General features: G+C 39.7%; 1 protein-coding gene and 1 long non-coding RNA gene across 12 annotated transcripts; both read right to left on the reverse strand.

The window, feature by feature from the left end:
• Positions 1-568: 568 nt before the first annotated feature.
• On the reverse strand, positions 569-10,023 carry LOC111344199 (zinc metalloproteinase nas-4). 2 transcript variants are annotated; one of them, XM_022951414.2, is made up of 9 exons: positions 9,728-10,023; positions 8,284-8,397; positions 7,491-7,608; positions 6,368-6,549; positions 5,357-5,584; positions 3,857-4,029; positions 2,808-2,942; positions 1,806-1,958; positions 569-791 (listed from the first exon to the last, which is right to left on the reverse strand). In XM_022951414.2, exons 1-8 carry the CDS (start codon positions 9,876-9,878, stop codon positions 1,818-1,820), a joined length of 1,242 nt encoding a protein of 413 aa, XP_022807149.2. In that variant the 5' UTR covers positions 9,879-10,023; the 3' UTR covers positions 569-791; positions 1,806-1,817. The 2 variants fall into 2 exon arrangements, with proteins under 2 accessions (XP_022807149.2, XP_088588187.1); XM_088732061.1 differs by having other exon boundaries at positions 569-1,478.
• A 220-nt stretch (positions 10,024-10,243) lies between these two features.
• LOC111343178 (uncharacterized) lies at positions 10,244-19,260 on the reverse strand. Of its 10 annotated transcripts, none has more exons than XR_015991341.1 (4): positions 18,332-19,247; positions 18,123-18,225; positions 12,789-13,719; positions 10,244-10,946 (listed from the first exon to the last, which is right to left on the reverse strand). It is a non-coding gene; the product is annotated as an uncharacterized LOC111343178 (long non-coding RNA). The 10 variants fall into 10 exon arrangements; XR_015991339.1 differs by having other exon boundaries at positions 12,539-13,719; positions 18,332-19,246; XR_002696033.2 differs by having other exon boundaries at positions 13,613-13,719; positions 18,148-18,225; positions 18,332-19,239.
• Positions 19,261-19,297: the final 37 nt, after the last annotated feature.

Below are 19,297 nucleotides of genomic sequence, written 5' to 3' on the forward strand. Positions count from 1 at the left end.
TACAGAAAGGTGAAGCTTTATTAAACTGATTCGAGAAAGGTTGTCGGGAAAAAGCGTAAAAGAACACGCTACCGAAAGGCATTGTGGGTAGTTTTCAGGTAACAGTTTCTTGACCTCAGGAATTCAGGGAAATCTGAGAAAATGTTACTGTAGGGACGAGTCATGGCGGGTTTGGTGAGTTCATTTATTTATTTCACTCATTAAAATTCATTGATTTTCAGATACCCAGATTACCTTTCGAGACTGTCTCGTGTCCTTTTGCGCTTTTTTCCGTCAACCTCTCTCTCTAAATAGCTGAAAACAACACACAAACCAAAATTCCTCTTTTCGCTCTGACGAAGGGCTAACGCTCGAAACGTTAGCTTTAGAAACTCCTAACAGCGGCCAATTTACATAATGGACTTCATATATTCATTGTATAATGGACTTCATATATTCATTGGATAATCTCAGTTGATAAAAGCAATTATCTCGTTTCCATTTTAGCTGCAAGTTTCGTATGAATTCCGCCCACTCAAAGTATTGACCTTTTTCATTACTATTTATCACAACAACGACAACCATCAAAAACGTTGATATCCGCTTTTAATTTCTATCATTGTCTCAAATGAAAATATAGGAATTCGTTATGTTTACACTAAACCAACAGTTACAATTAAAAAACTCTTGCCATTTTTCTCTTAACTTCCAATTATAAATAAGCTGGTTAAAATCTAAAATTATCCAGTACGTGATACATCTCGCGTTCTCTTCTCGTCTGGGGAGAGAATTCAGAACGTTTTGTGCTTGGTCTGAAATGAAATGAGAAGGAAAGATATCAGACGGCGCTGTAAATAGTTTGTAAACTGAACAGATAAGCACTTTACAAGATGGTCAAAGAAGTGTTTCCATTTTATTTTACTTTAGTATGCGGAACAAGAGTCAAGTTCTTGTCTTTCAATGTCAGCTTCCGTTGTTGGAAAAAAATAAACAACAACAAAACAATTAGTAGAGGTTCATTTTTCAGGCGAGACCTGGACCTGAAAGAGGAGGAGGATACGTGTTGTGAATTAGAATCGTCTAAAGTTATCTAACCAAAGCGATTTTGGAGAGAATCCATGAGGAAGAGCTTCAGGCGGAAAATAGCCTGCGATATTAACGCTGGATGACGCCAGTTTCTTTGCCTGCTAGAAGATTCGAGACAAGTCGGAGAGATGTTTGCCGAGGGTCTGACAATAAAAATGTTTGCAGACCTCTCCCTGGCTCGCATTGCTCAACGCCTTCTTATTTTCCCGCGGGCAAAGGAACACTCGTCTCGAAGCGCTAATAATGAAGGCGTGCTCTTAGGCTGGGCGGAAGTAGTGTTTACCCCCAGGGAGTCGTTTACCCCTAGGGTAAACGAGGTGAAGGGGAAGGCTGTAGATTTAGGCCAAGTAACAATCCCTTGTAATTCATTGTTTAATTTAAGCTCACTTTATTTTGAGGTGCCCAAGGGGATCCTGAAAAAACCATTATCCTATGTCACGAGTTTTCTTACTTGTATTTTTATGTTTCCTTTCTCAATAATAGCATACAAATGATCGATACATCTAGCATTGATCCCAGGGAGACCGACTCCACTGAGTCTGATAAGTCCCTTATTGGGATTCAGTCTTACTCGGCCTGCTCCCAGGCTCTTATTTCGTTTGAATTGACAATTCAAATTTCCGTAAATGAACAATCTACCGGCAGAAAATCAAGGCAATTTACCGACACGTTGTGTGCCAATGTACTTCAAGCGCATACGCCAAAAACAGTCAAGTTTAAAATGTTCCTTTTCCTTTCACCTTTACTCTTGTCTATTTGCACCCATAAAGCTCGACTCGTAGACAAATCTGATTGTACCACTCATCTGGGACGATCCGTACATATCGACCACTTAACGGTGTTCGAAGGGCGTTGTACTGCACGGAGTTTGCGTCCCAATTTCCCCTCAAGATCTGTTGAAAAAGTCAATATATGATCATGAGGCCATAAAAATTAAAATGCCTGACAAAAGTCTTCGCACTTTTTAATTCTTTTAGAATTTTGCTTATAACTCTCGTTTATCTCACTCTCCTCCTTCCCCCCACCCACCCCACCCCTCCTCCATTTCGAAGTTACCTTGTTCTGGTGTTAGTGTAAAAAAATAGTAATCACTAATGGAGAGGAGCGGGTGGTGCAATTTCAGAAACTTATTAGACACGAATATCAATATTTCTGTTGATTATGTTGAGTGAATAGTTGTCGACCACCTTCCAAGGGGAGGCATGCCAACTACTTTTGGTACTCATTGTGGTGTTATATGACTGTAATGTCCTGCTTGAGAGGTTGAATACTGAATGTTTAGCTATCTATCCTGCTGCTAAGATGTAGCACGAACGGAAAAGCTTTTGGTAAAAAATCTCAAGTTCGATTTACGACTCGGCCTCATTTCAAAGTCTAATGGGTACAAAGTTTTTTAATTGAGTGCCACAAAATCTAAAATAACGTTATCAGAAGGACAAATCAAGGCGAAGAATATGACACAAGAGAACCAATCACAGACCTCAACATAGCAATACCAAACTAATCCTGGGTTTCTTTTCACATCAAAACGAAATCTCTATTTAGAATCCGAAGAGTTTCGCACACCTTCAAGAAATCGTGGCTTAAGGGGTGTTTGAGCAATCAAATTGGCAGTCAACAAGACCATAAGTGCTCAGTAAATAAACGTGTTTTGTTAAGAAGCATAGTCTATTTATATAATCAGTGTAATATTACTCAACTGACTCCTCAATCTTTCACATTTTATATGATGCACCGCTGACCTGTGCGCTTGAGACCCAGCGGCGGCCATCGTCACTACGTTGAACTCTGTACCCTTTTACCCAGGCTTTCGAGAAAAGACTTGTCATGCCTTGTGTTGCAACTGCTGTTATCTTGTGTCTTGAACCTAAGTCAATCTGTAAAGTGGATCAGTTCCAAAATATGGAGAACAGCAATTACTGCAATAACAATGTCAAATGACAAAAAGTTCGCCGCCTTTTCAAATCACAAAGCTCGCGAAGAAAACTCGTGAATATATCTTCCCGGGTCTTACATTGGGCAGCCACAGCAAAGAGAGAGATGTGGCTTTGCCATTAAGATTATTTTGAAAAGGCAGGTTGGAAAATTCAAGAGTTTTCGCATGGTGTACAGACATGAATCCCACACTGCTGGTAAGCACAACAAATTTGTAATCCGTGAATCTTACATTTTACACTGCAGTTCACAAGTAATGCAGTATTTAACACATTGACTGAGATCTAAGCCTTTCAAACGGGGGCCTCGATTTAAGTTGATGCACGTAAGTGAGACCAGTGCGCGTGAACGGCAATCCACGCGCGAAAAGGCCTTCCAGTGCGCCTGGTCTCTCTTGTGGAGTTGCCGGTACTCTCACCAACTGCTTACTAATGACGAGGGTTAAAAGAAGTTGTACCTCCCTGTTTTAGCTAAAAGTTTGACAGATTATCCAAAATGCATTGCACGAGCGCAATATCCCCAGATGATTTCTTCATGAAGGGGAGTAAGTGTCTTCCCAGATTATAGCTTTGTATTTTCTGATGTTCAGGTTCTTAGGTGCTACTTGCGAGCCGGGGGAGGGGGGATGTCAAAATGCTTTAAAGTTAGACTCCACAGGTGAAACATTTTGCTGTTAAACTGATGGAAGGTTTTAGTAGCATTATGATAAAACAATTTTTTTCCTCACATCTAAAACAGTACTTTATTCGCATTTATTCCGAAAAATTTAGAATTAAAAGACGATTTTTCCTAAATCACCAGCAGATGACAGCCTTTTTTCTTTTTGCTAAGCAGAATAAAGATGATGATAATTTACCTGTAAATATTCTCCACTTCTGCTTCGAGCAGCGCACCAGGCACCATTCCCCTTGAATCCCGCAGTCAGATGTAACCGCGCCTGGTGTGGCTCATGGTATCTCTTGTAGGAGCTTGCGCGCAATTGTGAGTCGCGTATTTGACCTTTCTCAATACCCACAGCGACAAAACAGCCTGAGAATAAAGCAATTTATTAGAAAACAGAGTGTTTTTTGGCTTATTTTTTTAACATAGGTTTGTCTTTTATCATGTGCCAACTACAAATCCTGATTTCTAATTAGTACTCGAGCGAGTAAAATAGGCTAGTCCCTGCAGCTACCCCTCCCCTCCCCCACAAAAAGAAAAAAATTGCTTGAAACCGGCTCGCACAGTTTACGAAGTCACAAATACAACAACAGGAAGTCTTGCACACCGTTAGAATAGAAACAGCCCAATTAACAAATGGTAAACACCACAGCGTACACTATTGAGTTATGGATGTGCGCGGGAGGTTGCTAAGCGCAAGAGAAGCTAAGAGTCGCGCGAGATGATAGCAGAGAGCGACTCTAGCTTCTTGAGTGCTTAGCAAACCTCCCAAGTGTATCCATAACTCAATAGTGTACACTGTGGTGTTTACCATTTGTTTTATAACATAACATTGATATATTGTAGCAAAAGAGTTCTTTTTTACAAAACAAGCGCGTGCGGAAATATTGTCTTTGCATTTGCTCACGTCAGCAGCGTACACCCGTGGGCAACCGGGGGACGCTAAATTGACCAATCAGAACGCGCGCCTCACTTTGATTATGTTATAAAATAGTTTCGTGAATTGATTTTGAACCAAACAGAAATCATTTGATTTGCTTCCGTTAGCTCAGTGAAGATTCCTTTCATCTAGCAAGCTTCTTTGGTAGAGATGAGAGGATCTTCACCTGTTTTTTCTTCTTTTTTCTTTTGTGACCAGTAATCAACCATCGTAACATCTCACTTGGTCAATAACATATATTTATTACAAGACTCGGGCAGTCAGAAGGCCAATAACTAAAATCAACCAATCAAAATGCTCTATTGCCGGTCAATATTCTCTAAATATTGGACCGGGCACTGTCCCGAATGGTCCCGAATGACACCGCTCTTGTGTCCCTTTGAACTTTAGTCGTATAATAAATCTCTTATTAACCAAGCTTGCTCGGGACCGCACTGGAAGAATATCAGCCCTCGGTCTTTTTTGTACGGACCTCGCTGCGCTCGGTCCATACTGTCAAGACCTCGGGCCGATATTCTCCCAGTACGGCCCTCGCGCTTGGTTAATAAGATATATATACATTTACTTATATATACATATATTTTTGAGAATATTTGGTTTCCTAGTATCTGTGCGAGTCCAGTATCTTTAATTTAGAACAAAAAGTTTTTGACGTTCTTAAGTTTCCTCCGATCATATTTCAACTTACTTAAAGCCTTTATGTTAAATTCCTAGAGGAGTAACGATTGCAAGCATATGAAGCATAGAAAACCCTACCCTTATTACTGCCACAGTTATACAGCTGATTAAGCTGTTGTTTATCCACAACTGATAGACCTCTCTGTTGACCCAAAACTACGTGGGCTCCAGCGCGCGACTCAATAGTGTTCTTCCCATTGCGGCTCCAGCTTCTCCGTGGTACGTGCATGACTGACGTGACGTCATATGGTGCTCCTAAGCGATCCGCTTGGCCATGGCTGTACTTTCTGAAGTTACGTTCGAAACCTGTTGCAAATTTTACTTTGGAATCAAAACCACAAAAACTCAACCTCATTCATTGATTGTTGAACGTTAGGCGTCTACCACGTGAAATAATAAATAGTAAGGTTTGTTCTCAAGACCAGAACAGTGGAATAACCAGGAAAATGTCGTTAAATACAATAATTTACTTCGAGCTCAAAGCAACAAGACCGAGATGGCCGCTACAGGACAAAAAGAGCACCGAAGCCCGTGGTCCTTAGCGGCAAAACTACAAAGGACGGGAAAACGAGTGGTATTTAAAAAAATCTTTCTTTAACAAGGTCGAACAGTGCTTTACAATAGCATTTCCATTTACTGGATTACAAACTAGTCCCACTGTTATCGGCTCATGCACTGCTTCGACCCATGGCAGCCAGATTACCCTGACAACTACCTGAATTCAATGTGTGGAGCGCTTTTCGATTAAATGTCATGAAACCAAAACCAAAGTAATCACTGCAGCAAATCAGAGCAAAGAAAAACATTACAACGAGCCAATGAGAACCTCGGGTGAAAACAAGTAAAAACAAGCAAATTGCCTGAAGCGCGGGAAAACACTTGTGACTAAGTCGTGATTGGTTTAATTCTTAAATCTGGTTGATTGAGTAAAAGGTCGTAGATTTTCTGGGCCAATCACGGAGCGAAGTAAAACAAAACCAAAGCAATTCCGGATTACTAGAGCTTGACCCAGTCTCGTTTCCAAGGTCTATCTTCTTTTCCACTCCATTGAGGAAAGAAGAGAGAGCCTGAGAACGAGTTGAAGCTTACCAGGTCTGATGTTCTTTGAATACACAATAACGTAAGCATCTCTGTCAGGTCTTGAGTTTGTATGAAAGAAGCCCACAGTATGCATCAACTCGTGTAGCACAATCCCTTCTTGCTCACAGCCAAATCCGATGGAAACTACCTGTCCCTTTGTATCCATTGTTCGACCGATGCAGGAATAGCAACTGTTAAGGAAACAACAAACAAACAAACCAGGGTCAAGCTGTAATGAACAATAAAAAAGAACTTTGATTACGTAGTCGCCTTCGTTCTAATTTAAAGTAGCTGGAGTTCTGTTTTGTTTCATTATCGAGTTTATCCCCGTATTTTTCGTATGATATCGTTCACAGTTTGAATCGCTTACGTAGCTAGTAGTTCCTGTTTGAGTTGGTTTACAATGATATCCTCGTTAAAGAACGCCCCCCCCCCCCCCTTAGTATTTCGCAGTTGGAATTAGAAGATCGAAGGAGTCACATCGGGGTGTTTTACCGAAGTTTTGTCTGTTCGAGTTACTCAACGTTGGAGTTTTTTTTCCCCCTTTAAGACAGGATCAGATGTAAGTTACAGTCCATTGTATTCCGTTTCGTTTTCCTTTCGATTTCGCTTCTTTTGTAATGAGTCTTAGCGCTTTTCTTTATCTTGTGCATTGTAATTTTCTCCTTTTAGTTTCCATCGCACGTGCCCAATATTCTAACGAGTCGATGATCAGATTAAATGCTGTTGAATCAACTTGAGTTGTCTATTTTTGCCCTGTAGTTGGCACTTCCCGAACTCCAGTGCACCACACCCCTCCCCCGCTGCACTGGGTACGCGACACAAGCCTTGTGTACAAACTTAGCTACTAGTCTTGTATGCCTTAACTGGCCTAAGTATTCTAATAGACGGCAAAGAAACAAGAAAGGGTAGTAAGACGTCAAAGACCAGAGGTCAGGTTGCTTGGTAAGATTCAAAATGGCAGTGTCAGTGGTCGAATGTGAAGACAATTTTAAAAGGTTAAATTATCTCTTAAAATCTCAAAACTCGGTAATTTACATAATTTTACGTGTACTCTTCTAAACAATTAGATTTGTTTCTTGGAACCTACTTCCTCTTACTTTCTCAGGAATATGTTTCTCTGTGAACTCACCCGGCTCCTCGTATAAACCTGACAAAGTAACGTTCGTTTGTCCTGAGTTTGAAACTGATACATGAAAGGCTTTCCATTTTCCTCATGGCCTTGCTTATGGCTAGCCTGGCCAAAGCAGCTATTAGAACAAAAAGGAAGAAATAAAAGTCTAAATTTATGTCTTGACATCGGAAACAATGTTATTGCTAAGGATAAAATGGGCCATTGTCGAAAGCGGTGATGTCCCACGGGTTGCACAAAGAAGACAAGAGATTGGATTTCTTAACACAAGCACGGATACGAACACCACCAGAGCTGTTGCACAAAAAATACCTTACACAAAGCGAGGTAGCCAAACTGCATTGACACGCGGTTTCATTCGAGTTCGATCCGTTTCCTGTCTTTCAACATTCCAAAACCTAAACGCGTGCCATGTGAGACTGAGTGACGTATTATTCACAAAGTTACGAGTTTCGAAATTGTGGTATATAGCTTTTGATATGGAAACATAGCGAGTTAAACAAGACAATCGTGCTAATTTTATCAAAGGTACCAAGGCGGAATAGCTAAAATCTAGCCTGGCTCGGTACTTTTACTGAAATGAACAATGAAAAAATTGAAAAATTTTCCAACTCCGAGCAGGGTCTCCTGGATGTCAATAGGGGTTTAGCCGGAAAGGGAGACTGACCCGACTTGGGCAATGTTTACAACGAAATGCTTGCAAAGATCTACTTAGCGTAATCACCACATGGCTACCCTTTGTAATAATTCAGCCCGAATATGAAGACATGCATTGTAGGAGAAGTGTACGTACTCAATCCTGAGTCCATTACATACGGGACAATCCCTCTGGGCCACAAGTAAATTTTCTTGTTGACGGAAGCGCGACTAGTACCTCCCTCCTGTATGATATCCCCCTCCAACAAGTCTGAAAGAATACCAATGAAAACTTAACCACAAAACGATTACTTCATCCCATCCTTTTAAGTCCCTGAAGAACATAACACCCGATACCCATGCTACAACCCCGGTCTTCTGGAGTGCAACGTTCGATCGAAGCGCTAAAAAAATAAACTTTTGATTGTCAGTATTATTAAATGTAATAATACTTCCTTGGGCACAGACGCAAGTCTTACAAATCGATTGCTTTGTTATTGTCGTTGTAGTTGTAGCCCGGAGCCAATAAAAACGTAGAAACTCACTTATTTAGACCATTTCCTGCCCGGAACTCTGGTAGAAACGATCAAAAAGGTACTGCAGCTATTAATATCACGCTCTCTTACAGACCACAACACTCTTTATTATATTTCTCAGTTAATACGTGCGCTTTGATTGGTCGATTTAGCGGGCCGTTTTTCACTGTCAGGCCCGCTAGATTCAACAGTTTGTTTGAATTAAAACGTTCCATCTCTGTTGGAACCCAGATTTGAAACAAATGTCTATAATAACTTCGTTTTCCTTGTTCAGACTTGGTTTTTTTTGTCCGCTCAGATTTATGGCCGTAAAACCGAGTGGAAAAAACTCGATCCGTAACTCACAGTTCGGACTGAGAAAACGAGGTTACTAAGAGATATTTACGCATGGAAGAATTTTGAAACGGGACCACCGTCAATTTTCCTCATTCGGCGGCTAAACTATACATTTTTTCTTTAAGTATTTTTATTTTTAAATTATATTTCAAGTCAACTGTGGACAAATAATGACAACTGTCGGGAAATATATTCTTCAGTGTGACGAACCGTTGTCAAATGGTCGATTCCCAACGCTTTGAAGGAGTTAAACTGCACATGTGCGAAAAATTTACATGAAACAAAAATATCAGCAGTTCAACACTGCACAGATAATGTGAATGAAACTGAAACTGAAGTACAGGCGACTCAGGATTGTTTCATATTGCTCCCATGTTAGAAATAAATCAAAAGAAGTTATTTTTGCAGAACTGTTTTATTTTTCGCCAATAGTTACTAAAGATATTCCTATTGAGAAAACAAAGCAAATGCGCTTGAAATGGAACTGTGATGTTCCAAATTGAAAGGGTTTCCTATAGCGTCTTTGGTTCGATTTGACTAAATGCGGTCTTCACGGACAATTAGAAGGTATTAACTAATGAAAAGCTATCCAGAATTACACCCTCTTTAGCTTTGATAATATTTATCAATGTTTTAATCATAATCAAGACCTATCTCAGTGGTAGAAGGTGTTGTCAGATGGTTTCAAATTCACACCTCTGAGTATTCTACACGTAAGGTATTTCATACCCGGTCTGGACGTCCACAGTGTGTTTGTTGCAGAATCATTCGAGGGTCTTGCTCTTGGGTCCGACATTGAGTTTGTCGAACATGGGATGGATAATGAAATAACCACTGCAAAGGAGGTCAGTGCCTTCAACGGAAGGTATTCACAAACCATGTTTGAAATCAATCGGACAATGTTTTCAACGTTTCAGCATTAACAAGCTTGTTTTGCCAGATATAAATGATACATCAACCGTAAACGGTTTTATACGGTTTCGTACTTCGTTAATTCCTGTCGGCGTTTATTTTGCTTTTAAAAAAAGTGTTGGTGTTTTGCCTCAGCTGATTAAACGACGCTCAGTGTCTTGGCACATTGGAAGGCGAAGTTGTCAAGACGATGTATAATCAGCTTTTCATGTGAGGAAAATCCAGAGCAGAGGAAAAAATCTACATATACAAGTAATCAATTAATCTTGGGGTCACAAGGAGAAAATACTGTAAAATATCGCTCATTCAGTTAAAACACAGAGAAACAACGGCGACGATATAAAAGTAATTTATTGAATTCAGAATTTTATCACCGATCATTTTTTAGGATTTTATTTCGTGTAAGGACTTTGATAGTCTTCAATATCAAATTGACAGAGTGACATTTTAATGATTTGAACAATTGACGGGTAGTAATTTAATCTGAGCTATCAAAGCAGGTTCCCTGCAAGAATAAAATCTGTGAACATACAGAAGTGATTATGTAAATATTCAGCTTGGCTGGATTAAGAAAAAAGGGCACGAAGAGGGCGAGGTGAATCACTGAGCCCCATCACTTTCCTCTTTGGCCATTGGTCGCCCGGGCTACTTTGTAAATCTCCTTTTATGCATTCTTGTGAGGTCATATTTAAGAATTGCGAGCTTCTCAATATTTCCTTGTGTAAATATTTCTTCTAACACTGTACCCCACTACTAACTATATTCTCCTTCTCAAGTCAAAAGCACAGGTAACTATTGAACACTATTCGACTAATTCTCAGATCCTCGCCCCCAGGCCTTCATGCATACCACGCTGCAAACCGAAGGCGGTTTTTCACACAGGCGCAGATGGGCCCTGTGCAGATCAAGAGGGACTGAAGGACGCGTCATCCTCCTTTCTCCGTAAAAGACCCGGTGTTGAATTTCTGTAGACTCCGTATCTCAGCTCTGGCCGGTTATTTTCTTCGTCATCCGAAGCATTTGAATCCCTTTCATTCTGCAAAATAATTACCAAAAATCATAACATTAATCATTTTAGCCTGCGTAATCTAAGTTTTCGACTGAGTGTCGTAAAACCAAAACCAAAAGAATTACAACAGCCAGAGAGAAGAAGAAAGGAAATATCTTTAAGAGCCAATGAGAGCTCAAAGTGAAAACAAGCAAACTGCCTAAAGCGCGGGAAAACGCAGGCGACCAAGTCGCGATTGGTTTTAGCTTTGTAACTGATTGGTCAAGAGAGAGCGGTGCGAGTTTTCTGGGCCAATCACAAAGCGAAGTAAAGTAAAAAAAATAATAATAATAATCCCGGATTACTTTCGACACTCAGTTTCTCTAAAAAAATTGCTTTATCTTCCGTGCACAACTGGTTTAACCATGTCATAAGACCGAATGAGTCTCAGCTTGGGCTGGAGAACATACTAAAACATTAGCTTCAACTTATCGACGATATTCATCAGTTCCGATGAGCGAACTGCTTTGCTTTTGTTCATGTTGTAGTCTGATACTTTGCTATCTTTGACTTGTCAGTATTCATCGAAAAAAGTGCAAAACTGTTGTAATGATACAGTTTTTGTCTGCGTTAAAAAGTTTTAGAATGAAGAGAAAGAAATAAACATCAAATAAAACCCAAAATATTCCAGGCTACTCCAAGAATTTGAGACAAAATTACCTGGAATAAAAAGAATCGCTTTTTTTTTTCAAATTTCCGGTTAAGGAAATTGTAAAATCAACACATACGTTTTGTTCTATTGTATGTTTCGTCCATTTCGCAGAAAAGGGAACCCCTTTAAACCTTGCAAGAGGGAGATTTCGTGGTCGTTGTAGTTGTTGTGAAAAAGTGTTGCCTTATACAAGCAAAACTAAACGTAACATTTAATGATACTCGCTCTTCCTCTGTTTTTCCACCAGTTGTAAACAACAACAGTTACACCCACAACGCTTGCTACAATCAAACCACTAAGTGCAACTGAAATTAAAATGCTTGAGTTGAACCCGTCGCAAAGCAAAGAACGAATGCCTTTGTACAGTGATGGCAAAGATCAATAAAATCTAATATTGATTGAGATATTTTCAACGACGTTAAAAGAATAAGTTGCCTTCGACTTCGTCTCACATGTACTTCTACCTAATGTTTTCCCTTGATTCGTTTTTTACGTAATCATTACGTGTAATACCGCCTCCCGGTTAGCTCCCGGCGAGCTTACCGCCTCCCGGTTACCTCAATAGGATAGAACGCTGGACTGTTCTGGGGGAGGTCGCGGGCTCGAGCCCCGGCCGGACCAACACTCAGGGGCTTAAAATAATTGAGAAGAATTTGCTACCTTTCTATAAAATCAAGAAATGGTTAGATATTCTAGTCTTCTCGGATAGGGACGAATAAATGGAGGTCCCGTCTCCTGCAGTGTTAGGGGCAGGAGACGTTAATTTCCCACGCACGAGATTACTGTGTGATGGATGTCCTCCCCTGGGGTGGGATGGGTGGGTTTGTAGGAGCTTAAACCTCGTAGGGGACCCATGTCCTATTGTTTCTGCTCCAGTACTTGGTACAAATCCTTAAATAAAATAAAAAAATTAAAAATAATACTCTACTATGAAGTAACAGAGTTTGAGATAGATCCTTGGTCATTACTGCCAACGCTCTTCATACGTTGTTCGGAGAAGATTAAGTCGAAACGGCGGGAAAATGAGAGCGCAGGCTTGTAAGCCGCGATAAATTTGTGCAAAGGAATGGGAACGGACAATATTTCCATAGTAACACTATCGAGGAAAAATAGCGGCATCTTTAAAATTCCCATTGCTCGTTTTCATATCGCGGGAATAAGTCCAAAGCAAACCATACAAGGTGCCGTTTTCAGGAAAGTTTCTGTCCAACCTCCTCCGTCACACATCTCATTCAACAAAACAAGTATTTTGGCAACTGTTGTCGCTTCAGCGCTTCTTGTCGTTGCCTCCTCAGTGGGCAAACCCCCTAGAGAATGAGTTTATTGTCTCGGTGCAAAAACTCGCGTCAGCTTATGTTTGTTGAAGAAGAATCGAGGCCCAGAGCGCTCAAATGGTCCCCTGTTCTCAGGTCGCAAATACGGTCTGATCAGTTTGCCTATAAGGACGGACACAACACGATCATGGCCCACCAGCACTTTTAGTCAAAGTGGCTGGACAAGGACGCTGCATTCGTTACGGTGTTCTCCTTCAATTCAAGGAAAGCCTCGACTCAGTTTCACATGAGATAGTATGTAACAAGCTGAAGTCGCATGCTATTAATCCGCATAACAATGACTGGATGATAAGCTTTCTCGGTGACCGAAAGCAAAGAGTTGTTGCAGATGGATTATCAACTAATCTTGTTGATATCAATAAATGGTGCCACAGGGACTGTCCTGGGACCAGTCTTGTTCTCTATTTTGGTTAACGATATTACAGCCGCGTATCCAACCAAATCCTTCTTTTAAAGTAGTATGCTGATGACATTGAGCCAAGTGTTCCTACTAGATCCATTGGTTTTGATTCATCCTAAGGCAAAGTCCAAAACACCCAAAGTTGGTCTGCTGAAAATCGAATGACCGTAAACCTTAAAATGATATGGGAAATGGTGGTTCGTGATAAGACCATCAAACCACTCCCTGAACCAATCTGTAGGATTGACGAAAGGAAGGAAGAACTCACATCACCATTGGGTGTTACTTTCAGCGAGCATCTGTGTAACGTACGCACCGGTAACATCACTCAATGGCTATCCCAACCATATACGTTTATTTCTCGACCAGTGGTTTCTATAACAAAATCAAATTACACTAAGTCTAACTACGGAAAATAAACGGCATAAACAAAATAATAAACGATATAAACGCGGCGAAATGAAAACATAAAACACACCTGACGGTTTGGATCATGAAATAACGCGAGACGCAGCTTAAAGACAAACAACACCAAACTACGTAACATAAAGAAGCTTTACGCGCGAACACTACAATATATATGTTGACAGGAGGGGACTGAACCCCACCACGTAAACGGACCGCTGGCCCCAAATTCTTTGTAACAATATGTGTAATTGGAACACACATCTCGAATACATGATTAGTAAGGCAAGCTCCAGATTAGGATCCAAGAACAAATGAGATGACAGGGTGAAGAACAGAAACCGAAACAGCACAGATCACATCTATGATATCTCAGTAAAAGTTGAAGATTTTTAATGACAAAAAAAAAACACTACTCCATAAATCACAGAGACCTGAAAAGCGAAGGATCCTTTGAAATCCTTTGACAGTAGCACGTGATTTTCAGTTTTTTGCTTAATTTCGTCGATGTGCCTGTCATTGAGCATCGTCCAAGAAAGGAAATACAAAGTTACTCCTGGTAGCTGGCAATGCGGGATTGAGTTGGTTTTGCTTTACTCCGCTCTGTGATTGGTCCAAAAAAAACTCACGCCTCTCACTCGACCAATCAGATGCAAAATGAAAACCGATCACGATGTGGTCATCCGCGTTTTCCCGCGCTTTGGGCAGTGTGCTTGTTTTACTTTGGGTTCCTATTTGTTCTTAAGGGTGTTATCCTTTCTTCTGATTGGACATAACTTTGATTGACACTCAATCGAAAAGTGCTCTATCATAACGTTTTCTTTTACCTTTTTTACCTGGTTTTATCTTTTGGTTGAAAACGAGAAAGATTGGTTCTTGTTTTCTTGCTTAAAATAGATTAATGAATAAATGAATGAATACAAATTTCAGCCATAAGAATGATAATATTTATACGGGGATCTCCATGGAGCCTTTATTATGGTCATGGCTTGCTAACGGTTAATGTTTTTGCCATTTTACGGCTTATGTTTAATTTATTTCTGTTTCTGTTAATAGAAAGCTTGAAAACTAATTTCAGTCATTCACTAGCTCGCTTTTGCCTCAAGAGCCAAGAAACAAAGGTAATAGACCACTTTCATAAATTGCTGCCAGATTAATATTCTTTTGTTTAAATTTAAATTAGCCCTTCTGGCCTCGTTCTCCAGTGCAAAATTCAAAAGAATACATTATCTCAAGCGAGGCCAGAAGGGCTAATTTAAATTTAAACAAAAATATATTAATCCAGCAGCCATTTATGAAAGTCGTCTATTCTAGCTGCTTTTGGTTCGACAAAGAGTAATTTTGTGTTTTCGTGCATTGGCCACAAGACACTTTTTTAAGTCTAATAAGATACTTAAAGTATTTGAAAGTTTCTAAGTTACGCATTATAGAAAGCAGAAAGTTTAAACCTTTTTTTTATTCAACAACTCTCGATTAAAATCTGTCACTTTTTACGGCCAACGGCTAATCCCATAGAGACGCTCTTGCACGGCTTTCTATACCTATTTAGTATCCATATACGAAGCATAATGGTCTAACTTGAGTTAAGGGTTATCTGATGGGAACTACGTACGAATGCGCAGTAATCGTCATCTTTGTCAGGAAATGAATAATTAACTGGGAACGCAGTGGCATTTCGGGAATCTGTGAACTGGCGTCCAAAGTTTAAGAGTCGTGTGTATTTGTAGCACTTAAATTTGGTTTCATTTACATTATTACCACTAAATAACAAAAAAGCAATGAGCAATAGACAAACAAAAAAAACAAAAAAAAGGGATTTGTAATTATACGTGGTATATAATTGCATTTCCTTTCATATTCGCTTTTTAGCGATTCGGTACACGTAATTCATCGCGCATTCATAACTCTTGACGGTTATCACGACTTCTAAAAAATAGAGGAGAGATTCACTTAATTGAGTCACGTTTGTCGAAACACTATTGAAAAAACTATTCACAAATCTACAAGTGTACTGGGAAGGATTTAAAGGGAAAACCGTGTGGGAAGTTATAAGATGATCAGTTTTATTCAGTTTTCTCTATCGCACTCACCTAGTTTGCTTTGATTTCATAATTCTACGATTTAGGATCATCATGCGGCTCTTCAGTGACACTCTTTTTTATTACGCTGCACCGTCATTAAACCAGTCATTAAAGATAACTGTTTTGAAATGTCCAAGCTTTCGAACCGGTTAATGATTAACTGGCATCGGCATCGTTCTCATCTTTCATGGTCTCCAAAGTTTTCTTGAGACTTCTAACAAACTTAACAATAATAATTGGTGATCAAGAAAAGGAAAACAAACAAGAACAAAACAATGAGAAGGAAAGAGGACAAAGGAACAATGAATGGCGTGTAGCGCTTATCCAATTCATCGATAGCCTAAGTTTTTAATTTTCTTCGACTGCTCATTTTAACGAGGAATTTTAATGACGCTACCACTCTTTCTTTAATACATTTGGCCAAAGTTGTTACATATGAATTTTTCACCGGTTGGTTAGCTCTCTGAACAGGATTCCGTGTTTAACCACACGTTACGCAGATTTGCCACAAATGCGTAATGTATTTGACACAAGTCACAAAGCGGGTTATATTTTGCGACAATACCACGTTTATTGACCAAATCCGCTGCTGAAAACAGCTGCGATCAAAATTTGTCTAGAACCATTTGCAACCTCTCTGCTTCCTTAATCGAAGAAGTAGTCGCGAAGTGAAGACACTTGCCTGTCCTTTGAGATAGTGTTTATGAACACAAAGTTACTCTATGTATTTCACGCCCTAAGGATTTTAAACTAAACCAAAAAATCAACACCTGTACCAGTGTAACGAATTCGAGGGACAGGACTGAGGGAAACACGACCCACTGAAGATCAAGCACTGAAATTTTTAAACAGTTGCTTTTTCAGCTTGATTCCTTTACTACCAAACCAGTTTTTACCTGAAATAAGAATTTTTAATATTTTTCTCGACGTCGTTTCAAATTGGGTTTTTACAGGTGGGTGGATGGAAACGTAGAAGAAAGGAGGGTCACGTATAGTAAGAAGATTTCACGAAACAACAAGGAACCGGTAGCTATCATAGGGGCAATTCACAGTTATGACGGAAATTGAAATAGTTGTTCAAGTATATTCTACTTGAAAACCATTAAATGTCCATTTCGTCTACGTGTTTGTTAATATCGATCCGTGTACTCGTGTATTTACCTCAAATTTATGTGCATGACACTTATCCGCCCGTAATGACGCCCTTCTCGTCTTTTAAATCACCATGACAACCAAAACAATCAGAGCCCATAAGCTTGACGCATGAGAAACCCATTAAATAACAACCCCATATATCATTGTTCTGTCACATGACCGATATAAACGTAAATGATACCCTTCATAATAGAGCTTGTTTTGGTCGAACTTTCCGTAAATGAACGACGCCCAGTTCTTCGCGTGATCCGCAAGCCTAAAAACTCGCCGGCATTGTGCAAGCTTTGCGCATTCATCAAGCATATCCTAGCAATCAATTTTGCCTTTCAACGGTTTCAACAGAGCATTAGCAGAGTGTGCCATGAAAATCATAGAAGCGAGACTGGTATTGTTAAGTGCTTGTCCACCCATATCAGACAAGCTCGTTGAATCATGAAGCTTCTCTGCCAAATGCTTCGTCATAAGAAGGAAAAAAAGCAACTCGACTCAAACTTCCGCTGTTTATGCACAATCAATAAAAACATTGCGATATTCACTTTTTTTTCTTTTCTTTTGTTTCTCTGCTTCTCGATAAAGGCTTGGTTCATCTTTGTCGTAAAGACAAAGTTCTCGGTTACGAGGGTTAGCAGTTAGCAGTTGACGCTACGAGGTTGGGTAGCAAAGCGTGAATCCTTACTACAAATAAATCCTTCAGCGAGCTTAATTCGCTTCATGTTTGTTTATATAAGGGTCTATATACCGGGTAATTTGTACAATTTAAGGCGCAGTGAAGGATCACAACCGCCTCACGCATCCGTCAAGGGCCGCGGTCTTAAAAGTAACCAGTTAACTGCAAAACTCTTGAATTTAACAAAGTTTATCAAGTCCAACATTTTAAATTTTAAGTCTCGACCCCTTTCAGAACCAGACAAACAATACAACATTTTGGATAAGCGTTAGACATAGCTCTCCACTTTCAAAAGGTGGTCTTCATCGAGGCTTTAAAGGAAGTTTGTTTATGGCGACTAGAAATTAAACTCTAGAATTTAAGCTAGTTCAATATACTTTCATAAACAACTTAAACGATGTTTTTTACAAGGATCAGTATCTAAGGTCTTGTGCGCTCCGAGTTACTGTTGAAGGGTAAAATTCACTCACTCGAATCGCCTACTCATAAGTCTACCTTTGTGCCGACTTGCATTTCAGCAGATTACAACAAGTTCTATCGGCGTGCACTTGACAATAAATGGTTTTCCTTATCCTTTTGAAGCAAAACAAGAAATGCATTTTATTAGCAAATCATTTGGAAGGAAATTACCTAAATTTATCACTGAGCAACACTTCAAACTCATCGTCAATCAATGTACCTAGTGTAGCCATATTGCTGAGGTTTTCAGAGAGCTGTTAAGGAATTTTGGGAAAAAAAAAAAACAATCTATTCAAACTATAGGAAACCATCAAAGCTCTTTTATTCTTACAAACAAGAAGGACTGCACGTTGCCAAAATAAAAATTATCCATCACATTAATAGCTGAAGCAATTAAAATGCTATCGGCTGGCATTTACCTCACGCTGACAATAGCTGGGGCGAGCTTAACATGTACTAAGAGGAAATTAATGTGTAACAAACAAACTACCCTCGAGTAGTGAATTTGCGGAATGTACCCAGAAGCAGATATAATCGAAAACAACGCGCTCATTCCTACACTCATACGGAACGCGTCGGCTTTTTGTTAATTCTTTGCAGATCGATCGACCAATGAGAAGCCTGTTAGTCAATTGAAAAGCCATTTCGACTTGGTGGTAATATTGAGGCATCTCGTAGTTTGATTCAGCGTTGGAAATCAGGCGTAAACATGCTTTAAAGAAGTGAACAATGTGCTGCATTTCGGTATTTATTTTAAGCTTAGCAAAATCAATCTGCAGATGCTAGTAAGCCTGAAACACCTTGCGTTTATTGTGAAGGAAAGAGAAAACACTCAGTGAATGCTAAAAGCAAGGAATGCTCACCATCGGCGAGATGTTTCGTCTTTTGTTCCGGAAAACAACAGTGGTCACAACTACGTCAATAGCATAGAGAAAACGTTATTCAACTTTCATAAAAATAGATTGCAAAAGTCATTCGACGCATGCACGTAACCTCCTCGAACTTAACTAAACTTGAAAATCTCAACTTGTCTTTTAAAGAATTCACTAATAAAAAATAACGAGCTGGTAATTCTAGTGACTGATACTGCCCGTCAGAATTGACCTTAGCAGAAGTTGCCGTGGTCGAAGCCCATGCATTTGACGCCGAATCGCTCGAGGCTAAAAAACATTAGTATAGTATATTA

The sequence above is a fragment of the Stylophora pistillata genome, chromosome 9 (assembly GCF_964205215.1).
Source record: "Stylophora pistillata chromosome 9, jaStyPist1.2, whole genome shotgun sequence".
Classification (NCBI taxonomy): domain Eukaryota; kingdom Metazoa; phylum Cnidaria; class Anthozoa; order Scleractinia; family Pocilloporidae; genus Stylophora; species Stylophora pistillata.

Coding starts and splice junctions, on each gene's coding strand:
- LOC111344199 (XM_022951414.2), bottom strand. CDS start 9,878: ATGGTTTGTGAATACCTTCCGTTGAAGGCACTGACCTCCTTTGCAGTG. Junction 8,398..9,727: donor ACTGTGGACGTCCAGACCGG/GTATGAAATACC, acceptor GTATTCTTTCAG/ACTTGTTGGAGGGGGATATC. Junction 1,959..2,807: donor GCTGGGTCTCAAGCGCACAG/GTCAGCGGTGCA, acceptor CTTTTTCAACAG/ATCTTGAGGGGAAATTGGGA.